The sequence below is a fragment of the Engystomops pustulosus genome, chromosome 1, assembly GCF_040894005.1.
Source record: "Engystomops pustulosus chromosome 1, aEngPut4.maternal, whole genome shotgun sequence".
In the NCBI taxonomy this organism is placed as follows: Eukaryota; Metazoa; Chordata; class Amphibia; order Anura; family Leptodactylidae; genus Engystomops; species Engystomops pustulosus.
In genome coordinates this window covers 185,004,746-185,031,176 of record NC_092411.1, presented here as the reverse complement: position 1 = coordinate 185,031,176, position 26,431 = coordinate 185,004,746, and the positions used below count along the sequence as shown (strand labels likewise).

The 26,431-nt window shown below is 42.1% G+C and overlaps 1 protein-coding gene across 3 annotated transcripts in view; it reads left to right on the top strand.

Moving 5' to 3' along the window:
* The first annotated feature begins 11,828 nt into the window (after positions 1-11,828).
* Positions 11,829-26,431, top strand: part of STAP1 (signal transducing adaptor family member 1) — a 60,062-nt gene continuing 45,459 nt past the window's right edge. Inside the window, exon 1 of one of the 3 annotated variants that reach the window (XM_072115027.1) lies at positions 11,829-12,092. In XM_072115027.1, the coding sequence (XP_071971128.1) occupies positions 11,979-12,092 (114 nt within the window). In that variant the 5' untranslated portion in view covers positions 11,829-11,978. Of the gene's footprint in view, positions 12,093-21,652; positions 22,137-26,431 lie in introns of those variants that run through there. The other 2 variants (XM_072115009.1, XM_072115018.1) reach the window with 2 other exon arrangements.

Genomic DNA, 26,431 nt, shown 5'->3' with positions numbered 1-26,431 from the left:
GTGTGATTTGCTGAAGACAATTTATGAGGGAGGGGCGAATAAGGGAGCAGATTTTGTTACAATGTCTCACTCAACTCACTCATTCCTGGGTGGATAGGTTAGCAGTGTCATTTAGGAGGTGGGTTAACATGCCTTTTCCCTTTAAATTTGCAACAGAGGAGAATCACTACTGACCATGTACATAAAGTACAGCAAACATTCATCTCACCGCAAAGCCTAGAAGAGGAGTGTACAACCTGTGCCTATGGGCCACATGCAGTCTGTCAAGCCATGAGTTGCAGCAGTAGTAAGTCACAGATGAGAGAAGTCATAATGAAAAACTGTCACCCTTAAAGGGGTTGACCACTTTAATATAAAAATTAAGCATTGGTGGGGGGGGGGGCAGGATTATCAACATTTCACTAATGTAGTCCTGTTCTTGGTCCGTCAGTCTCTTCTCCATCTCCTTTCTTCATCTCTTCATCTCCTTGCTGTCCGTCCTAGTTTTCCCACAGACAGGAGAAACACATTGGGGGGTATTTAACAATGTGTCTCAGGTTCCGCCAGTTTATAGCTGAAAAACACTTGTCTTTTGCTGTGTCAGATTTATCACTGTGCTGATGAATTTTGGTACAGGATAAGACTGTCTGTTCCTACTTTAGAGCTACTTTTAGTTGGTTCACACTGTACGCTAGAATTTTGGATGCACCGATGATTTCCCATAAGCCACACTCCTTTCAAGGCAAGGCATTTTAGAAAGTGTTTTTTCTGCAAAACCACCAGAATTAGTGTGTCCTGAGCGTGTTTTAAGTGTTTAAGCTGCATCTCTGCTCTATGAGCAGAAGCACTCTGAAATGCTCATTTAGGATGGGTCCCCTCCCACAACAATGGGGCTCATTTTCGTCAGGTTTCCCAAAAATTACCGGTTTGTGCTGATTTGCCCCTGGTTTTTGGCGCATGCGATCGGATTGTGTTGCATTGGCGCCGGGTTACATACGACGGAAATGGGGGGGGGCGTGGACGTCGGAAAACCCAACGGATTCGGAAGAACCGCAGTATTTAAAAAAAAAAAATTGTGCCGCTTGGCACGCACTTACAAGCACCAGGAAGAGGATGGTGAACTCCGGCGGACGTCGGCGCAGCAGCAACACCAGGTGGACATCGGGCGCACGACCTTAGTGGATCGTCAGAAGACCCGAATCCTCGTCGGAGAACGTGCCGCTGGATCGCGACAGGACCGGGTAAGTAAATGAGCCCCAATATGTCTAAAAGATACAACATACTTAAACTGTAGCAGTGATGGCCCAGACTACAATCAAAACCCACTTATGTACTCTAAAGTGCCAACATGGCAATCTAAGTAGTAGCATACTTTTTTTTACCCCAACTTTTCTATGCTGTGCGCCCACATATACTCCTCACATTACAACTGACCACACTGTGCCCGCCTGTATATATCATATATACCCCTCACACCACAACTGACTATACTGTGCCAGGGATATAGTATACTATAATAAATATATATATATATATTTTATCCACTAAAATTTAGCACAGTCCCCCATTATTTGATTATTATACCCCCATCTCCAATGCACACAGTCCCCATGAATTACTGTACATAAAGTGCCCTCTAATTTTATTACATACATTTTTTATACAGTCCGAGCACCTATTCATATATAACACTGCACGTCAGTAATCCATGTAATAGATGCCCCCCCCCCTTAGCAATTCAATAGAAGGCAAGTTCCCCTCTTAGTAATTTATTAGAAGGCAGCCCCCCCCTCCCCAAGTAATTCAATAGAAGAAAGGGTCCCAACCTTAGTAATTTAGGTCACCCCGATCATAATTTATTAGGAAGCAGTAATTTATTATACACTTTCTGTCTCAATTTCTCACGGTTCAAGGTCCTTGAGACAGTTTTCTGGTGGACTTTGCAAATTCTTCATGTTGAAACTGCTTGCACAGGTATTTAAGAAGTGTTCGCACCACATATGTGTTGCAGCTGCACTATTCCTCACGCAACACAGATTTCACAGGTTCTGGCTTTCTTGGACTCCGGCTCTGCGGGGAACTTTTTGGATGCCACCCTGGTCTCCCCCACCACATCCCTGTGGTCCTTCTCGACAGGCCTCTGGCTATCTCCTTAGTCATTGGACAAATCCTCTCTGATCCGGTCCGATAACGCACATAGCTGATATCCATGCAAGTCGGTGCTTTGCATAAGGAGAGACTGTCCTTCTTTGTGCTGCCACGCTCTACCTAGTCCCTCCTGCTAGATCTTCCCTGGTTGCAACTCCATGAACCAGTACTTAATTGGAAGACAGGAAAAACTCTTCGTTGGGGACCTAACTGCTAGTCTTGTTGCATGGAACTTCCTCATCATGTGCCAGTCATGCTCTCTTCCGTGGTTCAGAAGCCTCTGGAGGGTCTTCCAGCTTGCTATCGGGACTTTGCAAAGAAACAAGCAGAGACCTTACCTCCACATCGTCCCTACAATTGCCCTATTGATCTGCTGCCGGGTACGTCTCTTCCTCGGGGTCGGGTGTACCTGCTTTCTGTGCCCGAGACAGCAGCCATGTTAGACTAACATTAAAGAGAACCTGCAGAGGGGGTTCATACATAAATCCTCATCTACGGCTGGTGCAGGTTTCTTCTTTGTGACCAAAAAGGATGGGTCACTCTGTTCATGTATCGACTACCGCAGACTTAACAAGGTCACTGTTAAGAACCGTTATCCTTTGCCCTTGATTACCGAGTTGTTTGATCGCCTACGTGAAGCCAATAGCTTCTCCAAATTTGATCTCCGTGGGGCCTACAACCTTATCGGAATCCACAAGTGTGACGTGTGGAAGACTGCCCGCAATGGGCACTTTGAGTATTTAGTTATGTCGTTTGGACTATGCAATGCACCAGCTGTCTTTCAGGAGTTCGTCAACAACATCTTTTGCAATTTACTATATAGTGGTGTCGTGGTTTGTCTCAACGACATACTGGTGTTCTCTGCGGACATTGAATCCCATCGGTCCCACCTACGTCAAGTCCTCAGCCGGCTAAGAGCCAATCACCTCTATGCCAAACTTGAAAAGTGTCAGTTCCAACAGATGAGTCTTCCCTTCATTGGCTACATCATTTCTGACAGGGGTCTGCAGATGGATCCAGCCAAGTTATCTGCGGTCCTTGAATGCCCGCCCCAAGTAGGTTTACATGCTATCCAGAGGTTTTTGGGCTTCGCAAACTATTACCGGCAATTTATCCCCATTTTTCCTCCCTAGAGTCTCCTATTGTAGCGCTCACAAAGAAGGGCGCTAATCCCTGTCTCTGGCCCCTTGCGGCTGAAGAGGCCTTATATAAATTAAAGTCTGCCTTTGCCTCAGCTCCTGTACTCACACGGCCTGATATTGAGAAGCCTTTCCACCGGCCAGAGAGGTATTACTCCATAGGAGACAGAGAACTACTGGCTATGAAACTAGCTCTGGAAGAGTGGCGTTGTCTTAATCCTTGGTAAGCCCGCTGGTCGCTCTTCTTCTCACATTTTAATCTTTTGATTCATTTTCATCCTGCACAAAAGAATGTCAAGGCGGATGCCCTCTCTCGTGCCTCCGATGCAATTGGGGAAGAACAGGCTTCTCAGCATATTATTCCTCCCGAGCAACTGGTTGTTGCTGCCCCAGTGGATCTTCGGCAGCTTCCTCCTGGCAAGATCTTTGTCCGACCTGCTCTGTGGAAGAAACCCTGGGGTGCAACGCTCCATGGCCCTCATCTCTCGCTACTACTGGTGGCCTGATTTGGCCAAGGATATTCTGGACTTTGTGGGATCCTGCACGTCCTGCACCTGTAATAAGCCGTCTGAAAACGGCTGGCCTCTTGCATCCATTGCCTATACCCAGTCGCCCGTGTTTGCATGTGTCTATGGACTTTGTCACGGACCTTCCTCTGGCAATACCGTTATCTGGGTGGTGATGTTTTTCGAAGATGTCGCATTTCCAGGTCTTCCATCTGCCCCACGTCTTGCCGACTTGTTTTTTTACCATATCTTCCAGCTGCATGGTCTACCCCAACACATCGTGTCTGACCGAGGAGTTCAGTTTGTGTCCAAGTTCTGGCAGTCCTTGTGCAATCAGTTGCAAGTGACATTGGACTTCTCCTCTGCCTATCACCCTCAGTCAAATGGCCAAGTGGAGAGGGTGTACCAAACTCTGGGCTGTTATCTCCGACATTTTGTTTCTGCTCCACAAGATGATTGGTCCAGTCTATTGCCATTGGCAGAGTTCTCCTATAACTCTCTGGACTTTGAGGCTACCAAAGCAGCTACTTTCATTGTGGTCTATGGACGAATTCCTCGCCCACCTCTTCCTCTCTCTGTTCCCTCAGAACTCCAGGCGGTTGAAGACTTGATACTGGACCTCAAATCTGTCTGGGAACAAACCTGCCAATCTCTTCTTCAGGCCTCTGCTTGCAACACATTGCAGGCTGATAAGAGACGTAGGGCTCCTCCTGTCTTCTCTCCGGACGACAAGGTCTGGTTGTCTTCTAAGAATGTCAGATTGAAGATTCCCAGCCACAAGCTTGGTCCACGGTTTCTTGGTCCATTCGAGGTGTTAAAGCACATAAAGGTTTTTATATTTTCTGCCACAATTTTTTTTAAGGTATTGCACAATAAAAAGAAATTATGCCCCAATAAGCATGAAAATCCACTTAAAATGCCTAGGCCATTAAAGACTTGTATTGCCTGGTCAGAAAGGGGTTAATAGTAAATGGCTAAGTAAGGTTGCATTCAGATGTAGCATTTGAACGTAATTAAAATGTTGCATCTGACTGTGGCTCAACCTAAAGAGTAGCCATTTCTCAAAATAATTATAAGGATTCATACCTCCAGTGTTTTTAGGCAATCAGCATATTTTACATTATTAAAAAGTGTCCTTTTTTTCAAGATCTTCTGCCTGGTATTTGGCAACCGTCTGAGACCACAATAGAGCTGCGGCAATCAAAGGAGCCTAAGACAGTGACTGAGGCGTTAATATCTTGTTAGGGTTAGTGATATTAGTGATATATCTGGCTATGTTTAGGGCTCAGTATCAGCATTCATATGCAAGCTAAAGGGGGGAGAAGAAAAGCTGCAGAATTGTGAACTCATGGGTAATATCAGAATTTACTGTAGATCACACAGATGACTACTTTGATTGAGGGAACCCTCTTTTATTTTATTTTTCTACCTGCCCCCCATTTCAGCTTCTTCCAACCACAAATTTAGCAACACAAACATTTTAGTTTCCTCACTTTATCATCATCTACTTAAAATAATACTGTTCTGCTGCTCCCATAGAGATCACTATTATGCCACCACAGTGGTATTCCAACAGTACACAACATCCCAACTGTAGTCAAAATAGTAATAAGTGGCCCACATTCTCCAATATATTTATAGTCCAATAAATTTAATTCAGAAGAATCTACAAAGAACTGTTGCATAATGCACCAGCTCTTAATAGTATAGTTTATACGGTTGAAAAAAGACACTTGTCCATCAAGTTCAACCAAGAAAGGGAAGGGATTGCATAAATGTTTCCCCCTTCCCCACATATCATGCTATGTATGCAGGAACTGATGGAGGATATAGATAATGGACCGGTGTGGTGTGTTCCCTCCCTGGCCCAGTCCGTGGAGGTGGTGTAAGGGGTTTCATTTCTTGTATGCTACTATAAGCCATGATAAATCAGCCCCAATGTTCCTAAATTCAAATCAAACACATCCCCGAAACACAAGTTCACTGCCAAGGTGCATGTGCATAATTATAAAAGCACACACTATATAGCTAAGCTTAGCAAATAAAAAAAAGCTAAATCACTAAGTTGCTAAGCAACAATTTAAGACCTATTGTCAGGTTTCACCAAGATAAACAATACTACACAACAGTAATACACAGACCTTTTGTACATTAATAAAAGTAAACCATACATTTAAAACTAATGCAATAATAATTAGTATAAATATAAATGAAGGCACACTAGGCTAGTGTTCATAAAAAAGGTTTTTTTTGTGATTTAAGTTAAAGCAGATCGGAACTGTGCTGAGTAATGGGCCGATGCCAAAAGCGTTCATAGAAATATAGATCAAAAATACTGGCAGCAGTAAAGATATGCTTATGCAAATATTTCTAAGTTAAAATAGCATGCATATATATAATTGATTATAATTTCTTCTAAAACAATATTGTAATAGTAGGTACATGTATCACAATGGTAGATGCTCGCATTCCAAGTTGAATTAATAGATGAAAAAGTATGGACTTCTGGTGTCAATTTTTTTCTATTGTCATAAGAGTGGAGCTCACTCACTGATGACATGGGTCGCAAAGATGCTTCATGTACATGTACGTATTGGTGTGTGGTCCATGATCCAAGCATATTACAGTTTATTAATTTCTCAGCATCAATTACAAAATTGGTTGCCAAATTATCACGGTATCACATCTGTAGCATCTCAATTTCAGCAAAAAGTGATATGAGTTAAAATTTTACTTTTATTCAAATTTATTAAAAATGAACAAAACGATTCCTAGATACCTGATCTCATCTGTTTTCCATTTAAAAGGGGAATTTCGCCTTCATAGTAGCTGCCTCTTTATTAGGGATAGAGATATTTAATATTTCAGACTTATTCAAATTAATTTTGTACAAAGACAACTTAGAATATTTTTGCAGTGCAGCCATTAAATTGGGTAAAGAGATATGTGGTTTAGCAATGAAGAATAACAAGTCGTCCCTCTATATCCACGTTTGCGCTTATGGTGCACAAGAGAGGTTCCATTACCAGGGCAAAAATGAGAGGGGAAAGGGGGCAGCCCTGCCTGGTTCCATTTGATATAGAAAAATAATTAGATGTTACGCCATTTATTTTAACCGCGGCCGTTGGGTAACCATATAGAGCACCAATCCAAGTTTGCATTCCCGTTCCCAGACCCACGTAACTCAAAGAGCTTTTGATAAAATCCCATTGGATTCTATCAAATGCTTTCTCTGCATCAGCAGATAAAAGCACCGCAGGGATGCCCCCTCCCCGAAATATACATTTTTTACCTTTACTAAGCCAGGTGGAGAGGGATCTTGAGAAATGGGGTAAAGGGACTTTCTCTTGGTTGGGCAGATGCTCAATAATAAAAATGAATATATTGCCAAGAATTCTGTACCTTCTAACGGGAAATCCCAATTACAATCCCTAAATCTTTTTTTTCGAAGATGACCTCATGCATTTTCGCCTTTATTTGGAAAAGGAAAAAGGCTAGAATCTCAAGAGAAATCCTATACCGGCCAAAATATAAAGGAGGCTTGGGAGTCCCTAATATATTAAACTATTACATAGCTGTACACCTCTCTAGAGTAATAGATTGGCATAGGCATAGAGATTTAAAATTGTGGGTAGAAATGGAGGAGAGCGCCTCCCCAATCTCCCTTCGAAGTGCCCCGTGGATTCCACTCTCCTCTCTAAACGACTTTAAGCACCCGACTATATCGCCTACACTAAAGATCTGCAACAAATATCTACAGGGTAGCTCCCTATACCCCTCACCTTTCCCTATCCTAGGCAACCCAGGTTTTGAACCAGGGAGATCAGATCAGAGATTTATAGAATGGGCACAACATGGAAGGACAAGCGCCAGGGATTATATAAAGGAGAATGAATGGTGGTCTTTGGAGGATTTACTCGTACAGGAGACTCCCGGGCATCTGGGATATTGGAGAGCAATTCAAATATATCATTTCTTGAAATCCCTACCACCAGCCAGCTCTTTTTGTCGAGATCTAACTATATTCGAGGAAAGATGTCTGGGTGAAGGTCATATTGCCCACTCACTCTCAATAATATACGCCCAGCTAAGAAAGGCTAGAGGTAGACTTTGGAGAGGGATCTTGGATCTAACATATCAGAACAACACGAAAACCAGATCTATAGTCTGATGTATTGCTCCTCAATTGCCTCTAATACTCAGGAGTTAGGGTTTAAAATACTATCGAGATCATATAGAGTTACAGCAATATTAAACAAAATGCATTCATCAATTTCACCTATGTGCTGGAGATGTGAGGGGGAGAGAGGTACCCTTATGCAGGTCTTTTGGGAATGCCCTGATATCCGTCCCCTCTGGGATCAGGTTGGACGGACAGTCAGGCAATTGGGTGAACATGAAATAGAACTGGACCCATCTCTCTGCTTACTGCACCTGCCAAAAGTGTCACCAGAGAAATATAGATCTTCAATTGTGGCCCCCTTAGTTAACGCTGCAAGGGCTTGTATAACATCAAATTGGAGAAATAATTATACGCCAACATATAAAGAATGGATACAGAGAGTGGAGGAGATTAGGAGGATGAAAGGAACTAACAGCTTACATGAAGGGGAAATTTGCAAAACACCTTAAGATTTGGGGAAAGTGGATAGAGTTTCAAAATACAGCAGACTATAGGAGAATGTTTGTTTGAGAGATAATACCTCTCAACGAGGTGGAGGAGATACCAGCTGTTAGGGGGGAAGGAGGGAGAGGGGTTCCCCCTTTCTTTTTTTTTTTGTGTTTGTATGTTACTGTGTTTAGGAAGGTCCTAGACCATATGGGTAGTTCTACAAAGGAGAATATTATCTATGAAAGGTGACTGTATTTCTCACTGGATGGTACAGGGCGGGAGGGGGGGCTCGTAAGTGTTTATACATATGGATTGTGTTTGTGATTGTACAGCATATGTGTATATATATAATATATATATTTGGAAGATGTTTAAAATAAGGAATCTTAAAAAAAAACACTGAATACCAACTTTATCTTTAGATATCATTCTAATAGAACAAGATACTATATATCAGGAACATCCAAAACTATGACAGAATAACTAAAGGGCATTAGGTAGTAGTATATAATTAGCAATCACATAGCTATTACACCTGTCTAAAACATTGATGCCTATGACTGAAGGGTACTATGCGCTCTGCAAAAAAATTGGTCATCACATCGAGTACCAAATGGCAGACGAGCAGAGTATCCAGTAAAAAGTCCATACAAGTCCCAGTTATTCAGCTGTGTCTCACCCTGGGACTCAAGAAAGTGACTCCTGCTCTGACAAGGGCAGTACCAGTACTCACCCTCACAAAAGCCCTAGTTCACCCTAAATGTCACTATGGCCCTTATGTGTGTCGCCCACAACAGAAAGTTAACTCCTCTCTTGTCTTCTGATGAGAAGCTACCTTCTACATAACTTGCGTTGACGAGACTGCAGGGTCTCTCTGTCACCTGGAGCTGGTTGCAGAGCGCTGCTTGAGAGCTGAGACCACAAAGTCTGGGACTGCAAACACAGCTGTGAGTTTTCCCTACTCAGGACCCGGTAGGAAGACACATGTCATAGTCAGGATTGACTTGTTTTCAGTTAGAGCTCGGACGAGCAGGTTTTGTGTTCTGTTTGGTGCCTAAGAAAGGCTGTGTTTGCCACTATCTTGGTCTGTTTAAGCCCATTTTACTAATCTCACATCAGCACCCTTCATTATAGCATAGCAGCACTCCCTCAGTGGCTACTAATAAAATCAGTACTTACTTTCCACTTGCCGGCTTTTCCGTGGCTTTGTCTTCTGTCCAGACTATTAAAGAGGGATGCAGGTATGTGTGATACCGTCATCACGTATGCCTGGGTCATAGGGAGGCCTCAAGCAGAGATATCTCTGCCAGCAGCCACTCTCATATTGATTCTTTTCTGCAGAGGCCTTTGCTTTCACTGCAGCGGTGCCTCCTTAAGTGGTGGAGGGGTCTGTACCTACAATTCACAATACATAACACACTGGGGCAGATTTACTTAGCCGGCCCATTCGCGATCCAGCGGCGAGTTCTCTGCACTGTATTCGGGTCCGGCCGGGATTTATTAAGGTAGTTCCTCCGCCGTCCACCAGGTGGCGCTGCTGCGCTGAAGAGCATCGGAACGCACTGGAATACACCAAGCCGGGCTGAGTGAAGGTAAGTGCAATTTTCGCGACACATTTTTTTTTTTTAACTGCGGCGGTTTTTCTGAATCCGTCGGGTTTTCGTTCGGCCACGCCACCCGATTTCCGTCGCGGGCATGCCGGTGCCGATGCGCCACAATTCGATCGCATGCGCCAAAATCCCGGGGCAATTCAGGGGAAATCGGCGCAAATCGGAAATATTCGGGTAACACGTCGGGAAAACGCGAATCGGGCCCTTAGTAAATGACCCCCAATGTCTGGAATCCAAGACTCCAGAAATTCTATACAGTGCCTTTACCCTTTAGGGTTAGGTCCAGTTGACGCCTGCACACCTTCTGCTATGCAGAAACTAAAAACAGAAGGTGAATTGAAGGTCTTCCTTTGCCCTTCCATTCCCAATAGATTATAAAGGACTTTCTGTAATGCATCCATTGTTAATAGGAGAAAAAAGAAGCTATCTGCTGCGCTGTTCTTTTCAATATTAATAATGGAATGTGTAACTGGACACAGGTGTGAACCTAGCCTAAGAAAGCTAGGCTTACAGCTCACTGGCATTTTTGTGACCATCCTCTCTTATGTGCTCGCTCCCATCTACATCATTCCTCAGACACTGATCTCTTTAACAAAAAGTAGCCTATGCTCTTAAATGCTTCTGCGGATATAGTTACAAGTATATTTCATATATAACCTATTCCTCTAGTGAGCAAGTGTATATATATATATATATATATATATATATATATATATATATGTTATATATACTTGTTTCCAACGTAGCGCACAACTGCCACCTGATGTCACAGTATGTTTAACTCAAAATGAACTTTACCTGAGGGCACACAGGAGGAATGTACTCTGAACAAGGAAGTAGTAATGTGATATGAACAAGTTAACCCATGCAGTACACAGAAGCATTTGATAGATGGATGATATTTTTTCACTATTTTAATTATAAAACTAATACTTTTTGTTTGACCGTGAGACACATGAAACAGCATGAATCTATTTTATATGTTGTGATAGTCCCTATGCTAGTCATTAGAATATGGTTCTCAGATGTTGTCCTATATCCTGCGCCATGTCAGCTAAATAAAACTATACTTTGGTAGAAAAAATATGTGGAACTAATATCTTGCATACAAGGAGAAAAAAAGGGTAAAGAATCCACATTAGAAAATAATAATGTATTAAAGTAAGACTTTGTATAGTACAGATAACAAATAAACAGGGTTTCCCAGCGTATGTGACTACTGTGCCCACTGGACCACTAAGACTACTGGTCCAGCTGAGCGTTGACAACAGATAGAATCGGCATTATGGGAATAGAGAGCTGAAGGAGCAGGGTAAGTTTTTTTTATCACCTCCGTGCCCCAGCATTTTAGGGGGTTTTCACATAAACTTGGAAACCCCTTTAAAATTGGCAATTGTGATAATTACTGATTAGATTATCAGGTTTTTCGGTAGATGGAGGCATAAACACATAAAGGATAAGTGGAATTTTTAAAATTTAAGTAAAATGTGTGATTGTCTCTAATGCAATGCATTTCGGGGTTCAAACATTTCTTCAGGACAGGAGACTTGCTCATCTGATAGGAGGTTTGGATGCTGATTTTCAGACAATCAACAAACGGTCATGTGCCTGAACCTGTAGAAATGAAAGATGTGCTGATTAATCGGTGTATAGTACACGGTCATAAACAACATACATGTACATGTAACCTAACAGCTGGGGTCTCAATAACACCACTAAGCTTAACTATCTATTTCCCTGGATGTTTAACTAGAGACATTATGACGCATTTTTCTGATGTGATGGAATTTGGCCATTATAATGGCATTTAATCTTTCCTGATTCCTCCTCCTAGCAAAAATGGGCGGTGTGAGCACAAACAATCTGCATAACTCTACTGTACCTGGACTTCCTTCTATGCACAGTTTATTGTACTTTCCTTCACTCGGGGAACAGCAAGTTAAGAGGAAACTGAAAAGATACCTGCAATAAGCAAACCGTGAGCATGGCAGCTGTGGTGGACTCAGCCCCAAGAAGAATATATATGCAGAGGACTAAGCTAACTTCACTGCCTTTATACTATGAGGGATTTCTCTGGATAAAGCGAGGTAGAAGCAAGGTAAGAACTTTTACACAGAATCTTTATAAATACATATTCATGGTTATTTATAGCCTATGTAAATCTGTGTCAATTTTTTATATATCCATATATATGAGAGATAGATAACTAGATAGCTGTTGAAATGTAGGTAATACATAAACAAGGTTAACGGGGATTTCTCATTCAGCTGTGTTATGTACACCTGCCCCACGCTAGGTGAAAATCCACAAACAAAATGACAATATTCTACGGAAAGGATTTAGGGTATGTGGATTATGAGATACAGCCCCAGTACACTTTCTTAGTATTGTGGGGTCCCAGCACTTGTACCCTCTGAACTAATGATCTTAGCAAGTTGCCATGACTTTATGGTATATGAAAAAAACCCACTAAATATTTTAGCAATATTATGGTATATAAAAGAATGGCCAGTTTTGCATGTTTATTAAAGTTATCTTTATGACTGCTGTAAAGACATCACATACTGCCTGGCAGGTGGACTTTAGCCTGGAATTATGACTGTTCTAGAGAGAAGTTTTTATATGCAAGATATTACCAACAGATCACCTCATACACTTATTCTTTACCAATTTTTAGCGCAAGAAAGGCTATAGTAAGCCCCAAAGTTTATAATAATAATTCTTTATTTATATAGCGCACCCAGATTACTCAGCGCTGCACAGAGTTTGCCAAATCAGTCCCTGTCCGCAATGAGGCATGCAAACTAATAAACCTACCAGTATGTTTTGGAGTTTGGGAGGAAACTGGAGGACCCGGAGGAAACCTACGCAAACATGGAGAGAACGTGCAAACTCTTTCCAGATGTTGACGCAGGGACTTGAACCCAGGCGTGAAGGTGGCGTAGAGGGCTAAATAGTCGCAAGTGGTAGCAATAGGTGGCGCAGAGTCTCTGATAGATATGCCCCAAAGTGTATTTCTGCACCAGTGTTCAAATACAATGGAGCACTTTAGTTAAAGGCTGTGCGCCAGTTTTCTGTCGGACTTCTTTCTCACGCAACTCAAAAATCTGCACTGAACATGCAAAGTCCGGCAGAAATGTGTTACACATACCTAAGGCCCCTTCCACACTTGCGTTGCAGATAACATCAGAGTCTGATCAGGCTGCGATCAAAGTTTGGTCAGTGAAAAACGCACATTTTGCATCAGAGTGCAATCAGTTTTCAGTCAGTTTGTTCAGTGTCTCAGTTTTTCACGCGCATTTTCAATGCAATTTCAATGTGTTTTTCACACGCAGATATGGACCCGGGACTGAGCTCTATCTTTTCTATGGCAATTGATGCGTGAAAAACGCATTGCACTTGCAAGTGTCTCAGAGTGCGATGCATTTTTGAAGCGTCTCCATAGACTTGTATGGTGTGAAAAAAAATGCAAGTGTGAAAAAGCCGGTCAGAGTGCAATGCAAGTTCTGCGTGTCAAAAGCATGTGCAGAAAACGCGTGTGAAAAACGCAAGTGTGAAAGGGGTCTAAGGGTACAATGTGCTCAAGACCCTAGATAGCACAGAGAAGTAGGTTTGTTTAAAGGATCTATTAGAGTATATCTGATGATAGGTTCTCAGTAATATCCTAAACCCTAAAATTTCCTTCCCTAACCCTGTAACACTTTGTAACTTAATCCATAGTTTATGTAACTAATATGCTAATTTACTGGAGAGGCTACTGCAGCAAAAGCTATTTCACGCATGTGGCACAGTCAAATCTGGCACACCGCTGGCTCCCATAGCACTGCACATGCACAGTAGCTTTGATGGCGGTGGGAGTGACGATGTGCGCATCCGGCAGCAGGCCAGATTTAACTTCGCTGTGCGCAGGTAGGGAAGAACGCTCCCCGGAAAAGCTACTCTTGCCCCAGTAGCCTCTCTGGAAAATTAGCATATGAGTTAAACTGTAGAGTGATCTAGAAAGTGTTATAGGCTTAGGAAAGGATAGTTTAGGGTTTAGGATACTACTAGGATACTCCATCTCATCTACCTTAATAGGTAGATTCCATTTTGCAGCATTACGTCACAAAGTGCCTGTGTGTGGCAATCCAGTGGCCAAAAAAGGTTTTGCTGAAATGTCAAGTTATTGTATTGCTTCTAAAACATTGGAGTCCTCATCCAAATTAAAACAAAATGAAGGGTGTTCACTTCTTTACCTCACTCATAATAGAAAATGCTATTGACTACATTGGGGCACATTTACTTACCCGGTCCAGTCGCGATCCAGCGGCGCGTTCTCTGCTCTGCATTCGGGTCCGGCCGGGATTTATGAATGTAGTTCTTCCGCCGTCCACCAGGTGGCGCTGCTGCGCTGAAAGTCATCTCATCGCGCCGGAATACACCACCTCGGACCAGGTGAAGGTAAGCGCTCCCCAAGCGACACTTTTTTGGTTTTTAAATGCGGCGGTTTTTCCGAATACGTCGGGTTTTCGTTCGGCCACGCCCCCCGATTTCCGTCGCGCGCATGCCGGCGCCGATGCGCCACAATCCGATCGCGTGCGCCACAATCCCGGGGCAATTCAGGTACAATCGGCGCAAATCGGAAATATTCGGGTAACACGTCGGGAAAACGCGAATCGGGCCTTTAGTAAATGACCCCCATTATCTTTTTGTGGGAAAATGCAATCTAGACGGAATGGGGCGGAGTTTCAATAGAAATGCATGCGATTGTTAACTAGTTCCCCATGTTTTGCATTTAAACAATGCAAAATACTGGCAGCTTTTAAGCGATCGCATGAATTTCTGTTGAAACACATATTCAATTGGGCCAAACCTCCTCATTCTGTCTGGATTGCTTTTTGAAACGGAACATATGAACGCAGCCTAACGGAGATGTGAACTGGCCTTAACTCGCGCTAGGTTAGTTTCCTATATCCATGTTGTACAGCTTGCATACTTTAAATAGAAATCTGATTCTCCCACTTGACTAACCACATTCTTTAAATGAGATGTAGTTTTAGCAGATACCTAAGTTTCCTAGTATTGTCTAGTAGTGTAATGCTAAGATATCATGGGGTGCTTTTCTTGTTTTACAAAGAGCTCATATGTCCCAGCTAAATCATGTACTTACTGATTAACTCTTACTCTGCTACTTGTTAGAACCATTTATCCCAGCCTCATCTTGCAACGTCTTCCCACCTAGGCCTTACATAATGGAATGGGGCAGCTGGATTCCCCTGGTACCTAGGCTGGGTTTAGCGCTGCCTAATGCTTGACTTTTCACAGTCACTTAGTCGAGGTGGAACAGGGCTGGTTCACGCTGTGCAGGTCCAACTCTTTTTAACCTATCCTGTCCTTGCTCCTCAATACAGGCTGTTTAGGCAGAGGTCCAGGCCTAAGTTTTACAATTTCGGACCCCGATTTTAGATTGGCCCCACTCTTAAATGCCTCATCTGTCTCATTTGGGCATGTCAACTGCAAATTTTTATTTTCCTCACAGCAGCCAGATGCCTTCTTGTTTCCTCAAATAATTGAAGACCACTATAAACTTGAAGCTTTCTGATATGATTTAATCTTTCTGGAATTCCTATTGGATCCGGTAGGGTTCTCTCCCTTCTGTCTAGTCCCCAGGTTTCCCTTTCAATACGCCATGCTTCTCCATCCCCCCTCATGACCATTCCCTATTCTGTTGTTGTGTGTTTTGTAGTTGTGTTGTTTTTCTCTATATGGAACAGGTAAAGTGCTTTACTTACTGGGATTTTCCTTAATTTTTCTCTTTTTAGGATCATTTAACTGCTTTTGTTTACCATGCCTGTTTGTATATCTGGATGTTCACATTGTTTGAAAAATCCCCCCCCCCCATAAAAAGTAAACAAGAAATAATCAAAGAAGCATCTTTAAGATTCTTCTGAATGTAGATGTCGTCCATCTTCTCAAATTCATATCTTCAAGCATAACTGTCATTTGAAATAATTTTTTCATTGTCTATGGGAGGATGCAGTGAAAATTTTTCTAATACAATTTATTAACAATTTTTGATTTGTTTTGTAAAAAAAAAACAAGTTTCTCCCTCCCATAGAGATGCATATTTAAGCCCGTACAGTGTGTGTCTGTAGAGGCTGCATGAGCTCGCATCTAATCTCCCTGTGTTTGGTTAATCCCTTAATCCCTTACCGACATGTGACGTAATACTAATCCCATGCCGGGTGCGGGTGCATGGAGAGGGCTCATGGGCTGAGCCCTCTCCATAGCCGGTAAGTCTTTGCTGCATATTGCACCGATCGCGGGCTAATCACCGCCAGCAAAGCTACCGGCGGCTTAAAAGTTTGGCAGGGAATGGGCCCCGCCATATTTTCAAGGATCGTCGCTCCCTGTAACATCGGGGAGCGGCGATCCGTCGCCATGACAGCCTTGGGTTGCATCGGTTTAACCCTTTCATTACAATGTGCGATCAGCACATTGTAATGAATGAGGAGGGAAATCCCCATATACTGCTATACTGTAGTACGGCAGTATATGATAGGCTCGATCAGGCAACCTAGGGTTAATGTACCCTAGGGAGTCTGATAAATAGTAAAAATCTAAATCAAAAAACGTTAAAAAAAATTATACTAAAAAAAACTAAAAATTCAAATCACCCCTTTTCCTTAGAACTGATATGAAATAAATAAACAGTAAAAATCCTAAACACATTAGTTATCGACGCGTCCTAAAAAAGGAGAGAAGAGAGAAATCTGTCTTTAATTCTGTGGACAGATTTGCCCTAGCAACGTCGAAGTAACATTGTAACTAGGGGGCACTTTATAGGGGGCACTTTGTTAATAAAGTATATTAGAAAAATGTTCACAACTGCCCCCTCCCCACAATATCAAACATCATCTGAAATGACGGTTACTCTTTAACTATTCAGATCCTTTGATATCATTTGGTAACCTAAAAAGAACACTGTAATAATAGCTTGTTCGGATACACATGGCAAACCCAGGAATGAGGAAGTGCAATTCTAACAACTTGTACACTGTTTTAGATGATGTCAATAGAATATTAAATTATTGCAAGCCATAAGTTTGGAGCATCCAGGGCATCGTGGCATCTGACAGAATTAATATAACTTCTGGACAATAACAGGCTGATAGATCCAACTGAAGTCAGCATTATAGGTCTCAAAAGAAAATTCTGCACATGCAGACATGGGAGTAGGCAGAGAAAACAGGCAGTACTGCAAAGGCAGCGGGCTCTGGTGAAAACCGTGTACCACTTAGATTCTACCCCTGGAGCCTGACAATAGACTACAGCCCATAAGTCATCTGTGAAAAACAGACCAGCCTAGAACATGCAGCCACGGAGTTCACAAGCGGCATGGACGCACAGGGAGGTGGCTCTAAAGGGCTGCTTGGGGCGTGGAATAGCCTTAGCCCCCAGAACTCAGAGAGGCTACTCAAGGCCCCGAGTAGGCTCTGCAGATAATTTTCATATTAGTAAAATAGAATTTTTAAGAACAATGGCTGTATACTAGGGGTATAATAGACTGTTTGGAGATGATGCAGCCATGAAGAATATACCACGGGTTCTATTTAAGAAAGTAGATTCCAGATGGTAGATTTCCTTTATATAGGGGACCATGTACTTTCCTTTAAAAAAAAAGGCATTTTTTATTATAATATACATATTGTAAAGTTTCATTTACTTGTTTGTACTACTTTTTTGGTTACTCCTTAAAGAAAAAAAAAAGAATTTTAGTCCCCATACCCACAATGCCTGCTGACAAAGGGTTATAAGTCCTCCTCATACCACCTGAGGCACTGTACCTTAAAGGGAACCAGTCATCAAGAGCTTAAGGGGGAGGAAACATGGGGGACGTGGGAGTTTTTTTAAAATTAGAAATCAGTGCTCGATGGAGAGGTTTCCCTAGGGTGGGGGGAACCACTCCTCACTAGCCATTCCCAAGGGACCAGGGACAGAGCTCTGCATACAGAAAGGTAATCTAACTTATTTTTTTTTTTTTTGTAAAAAAATTCTTTAGCAATGTGTACCTATCCTCTATGGGGACATGGGGGAGCCAGAAAAAGGGCTTCTGATGACAGGTTTCCTTTAATTACAGATGTTTAGCTGTAATTAGGGACCGCCTGCCAATATTTCAACTACAGACATATAAAGCTCTATTTACTTTGTAATACTGTGTAAATATATTTTTACATTTTGCCTTGTGTTACATGTGATGTCAACTAAGGCCTTACACCCTTTCCATTTGCAAAGGAGGAGTAGTAGTCCATGGAGGTTGCTGTGATTTCCTGTGATCAGAAACATACATGGGGTAGATTTTGCTAATGTAAAAGGTATAGGGCCTTAGATGCCATCACCCTGGTCACATTGAATGCTGAGAAGAGGTATGATACATGGGGAGGAGTAGATGGGAGCAGCAGGGCATGGCCTTCTCTCATGCCTGCAAGAATATAACATAAATTTGATTTATGGGGATGTGAGAAATACAATTTTTAGCTAAAAAAAGGGTGTCTGTTAGTTAATAGGTCTCTATGGAAATCTGTCACTGGCTGTATTGGTATCTATATGGTTACAGGTTCCCTTTAAAGAGAACTTGTCACTAGGCTTTACCCCAGGTGGGAAATGAAAGGAAATTACCTTTTTTGTGAAATCACACTTATTTCACCTATAAAAAATTATCCTTAAAGTCATCCAAATATAACTCCTCTCACTTCATTTTTCATGAGATGAGTCAAGTTTAGGTGGTGCTGTAGATGCAGCAGTTCTGTTGATAGTTATAGACTTAAAAGGGAACCTGTCAACAGGTTTTACCCCTTTAAAACATTAACCCTCATCACCTGTTGCATCTGTAGCACACCATGTACATTTGTGGGGTTATAAAATTAACTTATTAAATTATAAAGGAAATTCTTGATATGGTTTATATAGTAGTACAACATTTAACCCTAGTGACCACCCATAAGAATTTCTCGGTCAGTCACCAAGGGGCATAAGGCTAGGCCAACGGCTAAATGAATGTATTAATGATAAATACTAGTGAATGGATTAGTAAGCTTTCTACCTGCTGTTTTGAATAGTTTGAGGGGTGAAGATAATAGAATGGGGTAACATGTGGGTTTCTATTAACAGAACTTCCAAAACCCCTATAGAAATGAAATTGTCCTTAAAACAATTGATTCTAAAATTTTCTTGAAAATTTGAGAGAATGCTGTGATTTTTCTATCTGTCGTAATAAAACAGAAGGACTTCATAAATGATGCCAACACAAAGCTAAGATATGGTAAATGTTAGTTAGTAACTAATTTGGGTAGTAAGACCATCAGTTTGAAAAACAACATTTTAAAAACAAGTTAATATCTAATTTCTTCAAAATGTTTACCAAATTCACCTTTTTCATACACAAAATCATACACAAATTAGGTAATGCAGCGCCCGAAAATGTCCTATCAAAATATAACGTTTTTTCACTGTGTTTAATCCCGTAACAGAAAATAGCGCCCAAAGTTGAAAATGGCACTTTTTTGCCATTTTGAAAAATATAAAAAATTCAATAAAAGTTATCAAAACGTTGTACAGCCCAAAAAATGAAAGTATTTAAAACATCATCAGAAGCGGCAAAAAAATGACACCACCCACAGCTCCGTACAACTAAGTATGAAAAAGTTAATAAGGCAAGAAGATGGCAAAATCCCCCCCAAAAATTTTTGTAAAGGAGGTTTTAATTTTTGTAAATGTATGGAAACATTATAAAACTTATACAAATTTGTGATCCCCATGATCATACTGACCCAAAGAATAAAGTAGACATGACATTTGGGGCACCCAGTGAAAGCTGTAAAATCCAAGCCCACAAGAAAACAGTGCAAATGTTTCACCATTTTCACTGCATTTGGAATTTTGTACCCACTTCCCAGTACACACCATGGAATATTAAATACCATGGTTAAAGATTTTAGAAGATGGGGAGTGAAAAATGGAAATGAAAAAACCAAAAAGGGCCAGGTCATTAAGGGGTTAAAATTAGGACACAATTGAATCTGATAAAGAGGTTAACCTGGAATACTTACTAATACATGTTCAGTTTCCCTGCTTGCAGGTTTTTTCAATAACACCCATGGTTATGTGATGTAGCATCCTTTTTTCTTTAATTTCTGTGTGTACACATCTATTAGATTAACAAGGACTTACAAGGGCTGTCCAAAATATATAATTCTTTTTAAGCCCCTCTATATTGTCCAATGATGACCTATTAAAACTTAATTTATTTTGCTTCAGGCAGCCCAGCAGTACTCACTATCTCTGAGTCAGGAGTCACATGACCTCATAGGTGACATTGCATACTTGGTGTAGAGGTCACATGCCTCCCAACCAAGAGCACGGGAAGCTGGATTTCTGAAGGGAAATGGAGTAAGAATCATTTATTGATATCTACATTTAAATTGATAGACAAGTCTAGATTCATAAGACAATAGTGATTGACAGCCACGTAAAAGGGGATGTTTTTAACAGTTTTTCATAACCAGGATATATCTTTGTGGTATCCGTTTTTTAACCAATACTCTGTTGTCCCCATGCATTAACAAAATTAATAAAATAATTCAACAAAACAAAGTTTATTGCAAGAGAAAAGCAAAATTTGAAATGATATGGGGTCCATGGCTGGATCCTGCTGGACTGCCATCAATTAATTTGTGTGGAAATCCCTTTTCAACCTTCATATAATACTATCCACTGCTGTAGTAGACGTCTTGTATTGTGCCTCTATATTACTGACATACCTTTGGTTGTTTTGTGCTAAGACCTGTTATACTGTAGGTAAAGTCTTGACTTGCTGTGATACGGGAGGTGTCTGTAAAGGTGGTTCAGGAGGCGTTCTTTTTATAAAACTTAAATATGATCAGTAAAAAGATTTGATTTTAAATAGGAACTTCTGGTGAAAGAGCCCAAAGTGGAATGTCAAGAAATGCAAAATATGAAGGAACATTGTAAATGACAAACTATATAATAAAAGGACAAAACAAAAAAGGTAACGGAGGAAATGTTAAGGTGGCAGGAGTAAGAATCTAATTACACAGTTACCAAGTACAAATCCCACATAGACCAGACTATATTAAATACCTCCACACGGTTATTCATTTTAGCTGAATTCACCGTACTCTTTCACCGTAAGGACACCAAGCATCGTACTGAACTTAGCATGTGAAAAACTAATTTAGCAACTTGATTACTAGACTTAACAGATTGTACATTCAATAAGTAGGAATTGGCATCTAGTACTACTTCCGTGCAATGTACCCCTCACCATTTGCCAGAACAAAGTAATTAGAAGGCAAGACCAGAAACTGTTGAACACAGATCCACCTTGAGTCCCACACCCCCAACAAATGTCTGGTATGCAAGTAAACAAAATATATCTAGGAGTGCCAGAGTTTGATACCTTAACATTTGTATCTTGTACTGGTTCTCTTTACATGATACACAGATGGATATTGTGGTCGCTTTACACCAAATGAGATGTCATGTTTCAAATGTTATCATCTCTCATTTGTCAATGTAAATCCCCTTGTAGACGATTGTATATGGTGCCTGTATGCCAGAGGGCAACTAGCATACAGCCGCCACAGGAGTGCATTGAGCATGGCATGGTATGGTGAGCAAACATGTGTGTCACCATACTGCGCTGTCACTGGAAAAAAGATAGAGGCGGGGGAGGAGAACTGAGGAGAACTGATGATGGCATGCCACATGGGAGCAGGCCACATAGCCAGGCTTACTTCAGGCTCTTTTCTAACGTACTTTTTTTTAACAGATGAGCACACAGCGGGACTCATTTACTAAGGGCCCCTCGGACCGCACTTTTGTTGGACATCCTGAAGATTTCCATTTTGCGCCGCTGGGGCAGGGGTTTAAAAGGGGTTTTTCTGTGCACGCGATCAGATTTTGGCGCAATCGCATGGCTTTCATGCAACAGAAATCGGGGGGCGGGCCGTCGGGCGATCTGATGGATTCGGACAAACCGTGGAATTTAACTTCAAAATTGTGACGCAAACCAAGCACTTGTATCCACCAGGAAGAAGAAGGTGAACTCCGGTGGACCTGAGCGGAGAAGCGACACATGCAGGTAATCGGGCGCACGATCTAAGTGAATTCTAAGCGGCACAGTGCATTCCGGAAGGACAATGCACTTTCGGGAACTCCGAGGGACTGGGTAAGTAAATGTGCCCCAGTATGTTAAAAAAAAAATTGGCTTTGTAAATTAATCAATTGAAAAGTATTTTATTTAGTGTGCTAAAAGTAAAATCCCTACCGCAGAATAACAACTTTCAGCCATTCACAATTAAATTCACTGAGCCAACCAACACATTGAGAATATCATTGTAAGGATTGCTGTGGCTTAATTTTCTCACAATACACTCATCTCTTTATTTGGCAAGGTGACCAGGAAGTAAAACTAGTTGCTATGATACCATTAAATGATTATGTGCAATGTTTATTGGCACAATTGCTGTATAACAAAATAACTGCACCTGTTTTTCTGCTTTGGATGAGTGAATTTGTGGACTAGCATCTATGCTCTATTTATGCACTAGGAAACTAAAATCTCCCTTAAGAAAGGTTGTACATTGTATTTGAGCCAATTGATTTTCAAGCTTTGTCTACTCATTGAGGGAGCATAGTGTTGTTATTATTGCCCATGCCAAGCTCCCAGGTTGTAAGAGGGGAGCTCCCCAAACCTCTATCTCTCTCTGTGCCGCAGGTAATCACTGTCAGCTGCCCTCCCTAACCATGTGTATGGTAATAATTACAAGGGAACATCATGAATATGCCTTCCTCATATCTATTTCTGACATCACAAGGTGTTAACACTTACAATGTAACAAGCCCCTTAGACAGGGACAATTTACTCTACAGGACAAATCTCAATAAAGCACTCCCCAACGTGAGTAAAATATAAAAAAAAAATATAAAAAAAAAAAAACTGAAAATATTCACGATAATGGACCCAACAGATAAATAAAGCTAATGGAAATTGGCGCTTCAAGAAACAGAGGTGTCGGCCACCGTAATGGATAAAAACTGACTTTGTTTATTGCAATGCGTTTTTGGCTCAGTACCAGAGCCTTCATCAGGCGTACAGCATAATACACAGTATAACATAAGTACAACCCCCCCCCCCCCCAACGGGAACCAGGACTTGGGTGGGTGTTATTTTACCAGCCCCCCTAAGTGTGTATTATGTTTTATGCTGATCGAAACGTCTCAATATAGTGCCTGCTGTGAATGTAATAGTGCAGTACGTAAATACATCTATAATTTACATTATACAGTATCCTCCATAACGAATACAGACATATACTTTGACTCCGTGGATAATATAGATCTATATATGTAGCGATAATACAAGAAAAGTTATGTGCAGCTCACCCTTTTGCAGGTCTTGATAAATCCAGGCACAGAGGAGTAAAATTGTTCGTGTGAATCCAGCACAACAGGAGTGCAATCGCGATGTCTGTTAGAACTGCAGAGTTAGCATAGAGATTCTTGTGAAAGTAGATCGCAGCACATCCATAAAAGTTAATATCTTTATTCCAAACGATTTAAAAACATAGTAGGACAGGGTAGGTTAACGCCGACGCATTTCGGGCAACTCGTGCCCTTAGTCATGGCTATATATGCTGTGGCCAGGAGAGTCGCTAGACTCTGAATCTCCTCTGGTCAGCAGGGCATCTGCCTCGCTGCCAGGAGATTCCTTCCCTCTCATCAAGATCTGTGTCTGAGGACACAGATTGTGAAGAGAACGAGTGCAGGCGCTGCTTTCCCCTGCAAGGACCTAGCCTCCAGTAGTTCCGGATGCTGAAGGACCTGTGATGATGTCATGATCACATGACCTGCCGGGGAAAGCAGTGCACAGAGCTGCATCAGTGAGGTAAGGGGGAGACATTATAGGAACTAGGGAAGGGGGAGAACATTGGGGGCTGTGTGAGGACATTACTTACTGGTGGTCTGTGTGGGCACATTACTTACTGGGGTCTGTGTGAGCACATTACTTACTGGGGGGCTGTGTGAGGACATTACTTACTGTGGGGCTGTGTGGACTCATTACTTACTGTGGGGCTGTGTGGGGCACATTACTTACTGAGGGGCTGTGTGAGGACATTACTTACTGTGGGGCTGTGTGGACTCATTACTTACTGTGGGGCTGTGTGGACTCATTACTTACTGAGGGGCTGTGTGAGGACATTACTTACTGGGGGGCTGTGTGAGCACATTACTTACTGGGGGCTGTGTGAGTACATTACTTACTGGGGGCTGTGTGGGGCACATTACTCACTGGGGGGCTGTGCGGGGCACATTTCTTGGAGCGTGTTAACACATGGCACTAGGACAGGCCTCGGTTTGATCTCATTTGCGTTTCCCGTAATACACATGTGATGGGTAACACGCACCTGGTGTTGCGTAAATGCAAGACAAATGTGTGAGCGCAGCCTTACAGTATGTGGGGGAGATTGTTAGGGGCAGCACCAGGATAACACTGCCAGGGAACCAAGATGTAGGGACAATGAGGAACATAAGATGTGGTGATGTATAATGGAGAAGATGTCAGACGTGTCACCTGCAGTCACTGGATGTAACAAGTAGGGATTTCTCCTGTGCTGTCTGTAGCTGTATATACTAGAAGTAACCTTGTTATTGGCACAACCAAATGTGAGAGGGTTACGTACAGGAGGGGGCATTACTGAAAGTGCGATACACATGCATTGGGGCCCGTGCCCCGGATCTTTTACCACCCTAGCCATGCCCCTGGGCTGTGGCCCTTTACAGAGAGATCTATTTACACTCAGTACCCTTACAGAGATCCAGAGGTGTAACGTAGAGAGGCAGGGCTCCCTACACCCTCAGAAAATATACATATTTGTATACTCACACATTTACCCACTCTTAGACTGCTTTCACAAAGCCGTTGTGGGTTTGTAACCGGATATATGTCCCCAAGTTTGTGGCCTGATATAAATCCCCTTGTGGCTGTATGCTTGCCGGTGCTACAGCCGTGCAGGCATACTGCTGTGTGAAACCAGCATTACACACATACACACATTTATACACTTGTACAAACACATTTATGCACTGATAAATATGTTGTACAATGTGAAGCATAATCTACAAGTGTGCACCATTTTATTTTAGGTGCAACATTAACTTACAGGGGCTCATTTACTATGGGTCGCATTGCTTCAGACTGTGAACCTTTTTCGAGCTAAAACGGCTTGCATAGGTATTTAATAAGTGTGTGTGTGGGACTGTGGCGCATGCAACCCTTTTTTGTGGCGCAGCTGCGCTGGCTTCCATGCGACACAAATTAGGGAGTGTGCCATCGGACGGTCCAACAAATTTGGACTGAGCACAGTATTGAACTTTTAAATTGTCGTACCTGAGTGGGGAAGCGACACATTCATGATCTCTGGCGCACGATCTTGAATTGCCACACGCACATTATAGACAGACAATGCACTTTCAGTGAACTCCAGTGACCCTGTAAGTAAGTGTGCCCCACAGTGTATGACACAATTCTGTCAAGTCACTTTATTAAATGTGTCACAAACTAAGACTAAGCACTACCACACCCCATGAGGTACAAATATTTTCTGACATGGCAGCCGCAACACAAAACTGCTGCAAACACTTCTTAAATACATGTGAAAGCTCCAAAGACATTCTTTTCAGTGCACATTTACACAAAACTGGCGCAGCCAGTTTAATAGATCTGGGCCATTGTGTGAAAGCAGCCTAAGACCCTGTTCACAAGATTGAATTGCCTCTTAAAATGCATTTCAAGCGCCACTGGAGTATCTCCTCCCTGAACAGAGATGTGTTTGGAGCTAAATGCTTGCGTTTGTCAATTAAAAAGAAGTGTTTTGCCGAGTTGCGTCATACCGAATGCATGCATTTATGTCTATGCACATCTGCATTAAATTAAAACACACCATGTGAACATTGACTTGGGGTCCAGCTTTAGGAAAGTCTGTGCCTCCGCCAGCTCCCCCTCACTTTGTGGCCCCCTCTCATCTCTCCTGCATATTGTGGTCCCTCTCTTCGTCCCCTCATTTCCTTTTCAGATTTTTCTACCCTTCATCCCATTTCCCCTCATCTTGTGGACTCCAAATTATCTCCCTCTCATTATCTCTCCTTCATATTGTGGCTCCTCATCTCCTCCTCATATTGTTGCCCCCCTATCCTGTGGGCCCTCTCATCCTGTGGGCTCCAATCATCTCCCCTTTATATTGTGCCCCCTCTCCTCCTCTTCTCTTCTGCTGCTGCTGTGTGAAGTGGTGTCAGCAGATGTGATGCCATCATCACATTGCCACAGCACAGCAGCACCAACGGACTAGTGATGATGCAGAGATCTTATGGCTCTCT